At 34.0% G+C, this 7043-nt stretch overlaps 1 protein-coding gene across 1 annotated transcript; it reads left to right on the top strand.

Moving 5' to 3' along the window:
* Positions 1–4032: 4032 nt before the first annotated feature.
* On the top strand, positions 4033–6665 carry LOC113356075 (patellin-3-like). The gene is made up of 4 exons (XM_026599083.1): positions 4033–5358; positions 5562–5686; positions 5786–5927; positions 6033–6665. The coding sequence occupies exons 1-4, from the start codon at positions 4189–4191 to the stop codon at positions 6285–6287; spliced, it is 1692 nt and encodes a 563-aa protein (XP_026454868.1). The 5' UTR covers positions 4033–4188; the 3' UTR covers positions 6288–6665.
* The last annotated feature ends 378 nt before the right edge of the window (positions 6666–7043 follow it).

Here is a 7043-nt window from a genome sequence, read left to right as displayed (position 1 = left end):
GACTTTTCTGCGTGAGACAAATTTTTTTATCGATTCTTCGACTTCGGGTCGTAGCAACTCTTAGTTGTGGGTGAGATCAGCTAAGGGAATCAAGTGTGTAGAGTCCTGCTGGGATTCAGAGGTGTAAGGAACGCGACTGTACCTTAATTAGTGTGAGATTGGTTAGGGCTCAACTACATTCCAGTCCGAAGTTAACTTGTAGTAGGCTAGAGTCTGTATCGGCTTAATACAGTGTGGTGTTCAAATCTGGATTAGGTCCCGGGGTTTTTCTGCATTTGCGGTTTCCTCGTTTACAAAACTTCTGGTGTATGTGTTATTTCTTTTCCGCATTATATTTTCTATATAATTGAAATATCACAGGTTGTGCGTAGTTCAATCAATTGGTAAATCCAACCTTTGGTTGTTGATTGAAATTGATTGACACTTGAACATTTGTCTTTGGTACCGTTCAAGTTGTTTCTCATAATAATTAGGCTTGCGGATTTTTATCTGTTTAATTTGTTGATTACATTGAGAAACAAAGATATAACTCTTGGATATATTTTCCTTGATTGAGTCTGACTGTTTAGTTGATTCTCTTGGAATTATATTGGAGTTAGTCCATACAGATTGCATATACGAAATATTTGGTGTGGTTGTTAGACCCCTGCTTTTTCAAGACCTATGCAAGCACCGTCAAAAACGATAGTTCTCTGCAACCGTTCTTCTTCGTCAAATGTTCTTCGTGTTCTTGAGTGTAGCAGCAGAAAAAAATTATCCTGCAACTCCTTTGATTCTTCTCTGGGTTCCCAAGCTCTCTATAAACTTGTCTAAACTTCCATGTACTTGAGCAACCCTTTTATACACCTCCATAACCCTAGTAAAGCCGATAACTTCTTAAAATTTCTTCCATTGCCGAGGTACAAGATTTTCTCCCCAAGTTTTCTTTATGAGGCTTCTGTCTTGATCCAAGCTCTCCAAAAGGTAAAACCAAATACAACTGCCAAGAACTTCCATATTTTACAAAAAAATACCCGATATACTTCACTGTCCTGTTTTATCAAAAATTCGAATATCCAGTCCAATTCAATCGAATCCAACCACCATACCCTGGTTTCATTTCCTAATTAGAAGTTCTCAAAGTAAATAACACTAAATAATTTTAGGTTTAAGAATATATATAGATGTGAGTCATGTATTATATGTGATATGTTTGGTATCACATATAACATTAAATAAATCTTTATTTTTGTAGGATATTTTACAAGAGCTTCAGATGATATCTATTAGATAAAAGCGGCATAATTTTACCCAAATTCGAAATACTAGTTTGTGTCAGAAAAAAATTTCCTTTAAAGAACAAACTGATGCACGAAACATTACTTTTAAGATTATACGAATAATAATTATAAAAAAAACACTATTCGATTTTGTCTAAGGTTTATATCCTTAAATCGGGAATGAATTTACTTATTTTCTTTATTTTTAGTTTATCTTAATGGCTGCTAGATTTTTACGTTCCTTATTGCTACTCCGTAAACATTATAAAAGCAAGAAAAACTTTGTAAATTATAAATTGTGAATTCAATAATCTTATTAGTTATTTTTTATTTTGATTTACCCCGAGCTTTTACAAAATTTCTTTGTTTTAAATCATCAGTTTTTTATATTATCGAGCGCATACATGGTAAGTATTGAGATTGTAATTTATCACATCCACAACTATAATCTATTGACATACATTGATCCTTGTTGACTGATTTAAACCAATGATTTCGGTTAAGCTTTAGAGACAAATAAAAACCTGTCGTTTTTATTTGTAACCATAAAATAATGTTTTATTAATGACTCGACTTGGTTTGTGGCATAACATGTTCGTTTCTTTCTTAAGCCATATGCAATCTTACACCAGGTTTGGGAAATCAGTAAGGGAGTAATCCAATTCATAATTCAAACGCAAAAAATTAACGTTCGGTTGAAGTAATCCAATTTTTTTAATTCAGTGATCCAATTCCATTACACTGGTTTTTGGAATAAAAAATCTTAATTCTTAATTCCACAAAGCTGATTTGCCATGTTTGGTCCAAGAAATTTGGCTCATTTCCCAAAAATTATATTACCTAACCCTCAATTCCTTGAACCATATCTGCTATTAGCGCAAGTTTTATGATGGAAAAATTCCAAGTTCCAAATTCCACACCACCTCATCATCTGGGATAAAACATGCAAGACCATTTTATGTCGGACCCGCATAACAAGAAGGAAAGAACGTTTTTAAATTTTGGATGATATTTATGGAATAAGAGTCCAATATAATCTTTATTTATTATAAAATCCAGTGAAAACAACAATTTTTATTAAGTTAGTTAGTAAAGTAATACTATTATAAAACATGATATCTTTAAAAGAATAATCGTTTTCACTATATTTGGGAGAATTTTACGTCATTTGGATTAATGCTCAACCTAAAATAATTTAGCGTTTTATTTTGGATTCCAAGTTGTAGAAAAGTTTTATGTCGTTTGGATTGATGCTCAACGCGGAATGCATTATCGCTTTCTTTGGATTACAAACTATCTTCCATAAAACCTCGGAACACGAACAAAACTTACAGTAATTTGTCCATGGCTTAATAAAACATATAACTAGATTTTAATTGACAAAAAATACTTACAGGGGGTTAGTTAAATGAGATTTCAAATGGCTTTCAGAGAGTTATCAAATCTACTGTTAGTCCATTGAGACTTTTGGTGAGTCCCCCAATGTCTCTTGTTATTGGTTAAAGACTTATTTTAAGTCATTTAAATTCTTTGAAACTCCATGTTATTGGATTAGGATTTCATAAGAGTCACTCAAACATTCCTGTTATTCGAATGAGAATTGAAAGTCATTAATTTATTGTTTTCAGATATTTGGAGAGACTTTTTAGGAAAATAGGCATGGTAGAAATCTCTCCTCAAGAGATGATATTTATGGAGTCTTGGAAACTTCAAGAGGTGATATTTGTGGAGACTTGGAAACTTGGGGAATATTTGTTTTTGAGAGTTGGAGATCAAGTTTTTTTTTTTTGTTTAATTGATGACCAAGTAACGGGCCATTTGCGGAATACACCAGTGGCGAGATTGCATAGAAAATAAAATGAACGTGGAATGAGAGAAGTAAAAAAAAAAAATGAAAACATAGGCATAATGCAACAACCAGATTCATTTTGACAATAAACACGTATTTTACCCGGTATTCATGGTATTTTTATTTAGATTATAACGTGCATAATAAAGTAACCGGTAAATATTTTGAATTTTTGATTAGATATTATACATATTTTAGTCTCTACAAATTACAAAGACTCTTTACGAATATCAATTTTTTGTCTCTACAAGTCACAAAAACTCTCTAATATACTCTCAGAGGATCAGAACTAGAAAATCTCCGAAAATGACTCAAATAAAAAATCTATGAAAGTCTATATAAATTTCAATTGACTATCTCCCCGTTAATTAGCACTAAAATGCCCTTTTTGAATCAACTTTCAAGCCTAATTGTAGGGCTTGTAGTAGTTAACACTACTTACAGCAGAAATTTATGGGTGTTTGAGTTTCACACTTTTAACGGCCACTAATACACTAAGTTATTACTGAAAGAAACGGCCGCTAATCAAGTAACTTTTTATTAACCATAATTAGATTCATGGGTAAGTGGACTAAAAGCGTGTGTATGTGGGGGACGTGCGAAAGGAAACATACTCATGAAGTGGATGTAATCATCATTCTCAATGTTCTCATCTCATACTCATCAAACAAACATCTGAGAATGAACAGTAACAAAACTGAAACAAAAACAAACGAAACTAGGGTTTTACTTTTTCTTTTTACATTAATCAATCCGTTGAAATTTCAACACTTTTTTTTTTAGTTTTTACCATCTTATCAAATCACAACCGTTGAAAAAGTTAAGAATAAACGGGTTGGTAAAATGTGGGACCCACTTAGAACTAGTATTATATTAGCTGTCAGACAGTCTGGTCTTTTCTTTCCAACCAACGGTATCCAACGAAGCCTCTCTCTGTAAAAAAAAAACCTCTTCTTCTTCCTCGTTTTAAGCCCACTTCGCTCCCCTCTTCTCTTCTCACACCAACACCTCTCTCTCTCTCGCTCTGAACCCTGAAACACCAAAACTACTCTCTCTCTCTCTAAAAACAGAGGGTTATCAATGGCAGAAGAAACACTTAAAACAACTGAAACACCAAAAGTAGAAGAAGCAATGGAAGTAGTAAGTGATTTGAAAGCAGAGAAAGTCTCAGTTGAAGAAGAAACTGAGAAGAAGAATGGCAGTGGTGATGAAGCTGAGAAAGAAATAGCTTCATCAGTTTCATTTAAAGAAGAGAGTAATAAAGTTTCAGATCTTCAAGACCCAGAGAAGAAAGCTTTAGATGAACTCAAACAACTTATTCAAACTGCTCTTATCAATCATGAATTCACTTCTCCTCCTAAACCCAAAGAAGAAGCGAAACCCATCAAAGAGGAAGAAGCAAAACCCATCAAAGAAGAAGAAGTGAAACCCACTCTTACTGATGAAAAATCAAACCCAGAATCAAAAACTATTGAAGAAGGTGAAGAAGAGAAATCTGAACACTCTGTTGAAACTCATGAAGAAGAAGAAAAGGCAGAACCGACCGAAGAAGCTGCTGCGGTGGTTTGTGAGACTGTTGTGGTTGATGAAGATGGTGCTAAAACAGTAGAAGCCATTGAAGAAACAATTGTAGCTGTCCAAGCAACTACTGAATCCGTTGCAGAAACTGTTACTCCAGCAGAAGAGAAGAAAGAAGAAGCTGGATCAGTAGAACCAGAAACAACACAACCACCAGAGGAAGTATTCATCTGGGGGATTCCTCTAATTGGAGATGAAAAGAGTGATGTGATCCTGTTGAAATTTCTAAGAGCAAGAGATTTCAAAGTGAAAGAAGCCTTCACTATGATTAAAAACACAGTGAAATGGAGGAAAGAATTCGGTATTGATACATTACTTGATGAAGATCTTGGTCTTAGTGATGATCTTGAAAAGGTTGTTTTCATGAATGGATTTGACAAGGAAGGACACCCAGTTTGTTACAATGTTTATGGTGAGTTTCAAAGTAAAGAATTATATTCTAAAATGTTTTCCAGTGAAGAGAAGAGACAGAAGTTTCTTCAATGGAGGATTCAGTTTTTGGAGAAGAGTATCAGGAAACTTGATTTTGGTCCTGCTGGTGGTGTTTCAACTATTGTTCAAATCAATGATTTGAAGAATTCTCCTGGACCTGGCAAATGGGAACTCAGACAAGCTACTAATCAAGCTTTGAATCTACTTCAAGATAATTATCCTGAGTTTGTTGCTAAACAGGTATAAATTTCTTCATTTCATTTTAAAATTGATCTGGTTTTATGTTATTACATCATCCACATGTTGTTTTTACTAGATTGACCAGAGTTGACTTGAGTTGACCTTAGTTTCTTCTTAGGTGTTCATAAATTTTTTGTTCATTTGATCTTGGTTTGAATTGTTTGATTGTGCATCTTATTGATAATGGGTTTGGATAATTATAGGTGTTCATCAATGTGCCATGGTGGTATCTTGCATTCTACAGAATGATTAGTCCATTCCTAACACAAAGAACTAAGAGCAAGTTTGTTTTTGCTGGACCATCAAAATCTCCTGAAACCCTTTTCAAGTAAGTTACTGTCCTCCATTTTTAGAACCATCTGATGCTATTTTTTAAACAAAATGTTATCAAATGATTTACTGAATTTCAAATCATTTGCATAAACAGATACATATCACCTGAACAAGTACCAGTTCAATATGGTGGTTTAAACAAAGAAGGTGATAAAGAATTCAGCTCTACTGATCTTGTTGAAGAGATCATTGTTAAACCAACAACAAAGCAAACCATTGAGCTCCCAATTTCTGAGGTTTGGGGCCTTACAATTTTCGCTTAATTCCCATTTTTATTGCAGTTTTGATAAGTTATTTGGATTGAATGTCTGATTGAATTTTACTGGATTTTGGAATGGCAGAATTGTGTTGTTGTATGGGAAGTAAGAGTTGTGGGTTGGGAAGTGAGTTACTGTGCTGAATTTGTGCCTGATGATGAAGCTGGATACACTATTATAGTGCAGAAAACAAGCAAAATCAGCTCAAGTGATGAACCAGTTATCTGCAACAATTTCAAAGTTGGTGAACCAGGGAAAATTGTTCTCACCATTGAGAACTCTAGTTCCAAGAAGAAGAAAGTTTTATACAGATCAAAAACCAAGCCTTATTCTGATTGAAATCCAGTGCCATTACAATTTCCTAAGCCCCAAACTTTTGTGAAAACCATATGAAGAAAACAACAACAAACCCCAAGATGATGAAGTGAAGCTTGTTCAAATCTCACACCAGTACACCACCATTACAACTACAGTACTACTACTAGTATCATCAAGTTTCCTTTTGAGAGAGAGATCTTTTTTGTTCAAAATATGAATATTTGTTTTTAAGTTTTTTTTCTTTTCTTTTACTGTTCATGTTGTTTTGGGTTGGAAAATTCTTTTTTTGCTTACTGAATTCGTTGGTTCTTTTTTTTAAAAGAAAATTAAATGTGTCTGGATATAAGTAGTGGACTGTGCGATGTTAACCTTTTACAGACATTCCTATTATTGTTATACTTCCTATTCATTCATTAAATTTGTTTTAAAAATTTATGATACCACATGATGTTTGGCCGAATAACCTTAAATTTCTTTGATAATGATGGAAGTCCATGGCCTACTTGTCCCAATCGTTGAGAATTTGAAAAACAAGTTGCGCTCGAATGTCCGGGCTGAAGGCACGGTTGCTTGGAGCCAAAAGCCCAACTTGGATATTGTAATCCCTTGACCAGACTCTGCATTATCAACTAAAATTTACCATCTTTTGGCCTCTTGTGCAATGTCTACGCAGACTGACCATGGGCTGGATCTCCTCCATGTCTGCTTTGATGAGTATCAAAGAAAAGAAGTCATGTGTATTTCCTTCACTTTCAACTGTCGGAGGAAGTGGTAAAT

Source organism: Papaver somniferum, chromosome 3, assembly GCF_003573695.1.
Source record: "Papaver somniferum cultivar HN1 chromosome 3, ASM357369v1, whole genome shotgun sequence".
Taxonomy (NCBI): domain Eukaryota; kingdom Viridiplantae; phylum Streptophyta; class Magnoliopsida; order Ranunculales; family Papaveraceae; genus Papaver; species Papaver somniferum.
Note: the sequence above shows the minus strand (reverse complement) of the source record. Positions and strands in the feature narration are given on the sequence as shown.

Coding starts and splice junctions, on each gene's coding strand:
- LOC113356075 (XM_026599083.1), top strand. CDS start 4,189: ATGGCAGAAGAAACACTTAAAACAACTGAAACACCAAAAGTAGAAGAA. Junction 5,359..5,561: donor CTGAGTTTGTTGCTAAACAG/GTATAAATTTCT, acceptor GGATAATTATAG/GTGTTCATCAATGTGCCATG. Junction 5,928..6,032: donor TTGAGCTCCCAATTTCTGAG/GTTTGGGGCCTT, acceptor TTGGAATGGCAG/AATTGTGTTGTTGTATGGGA.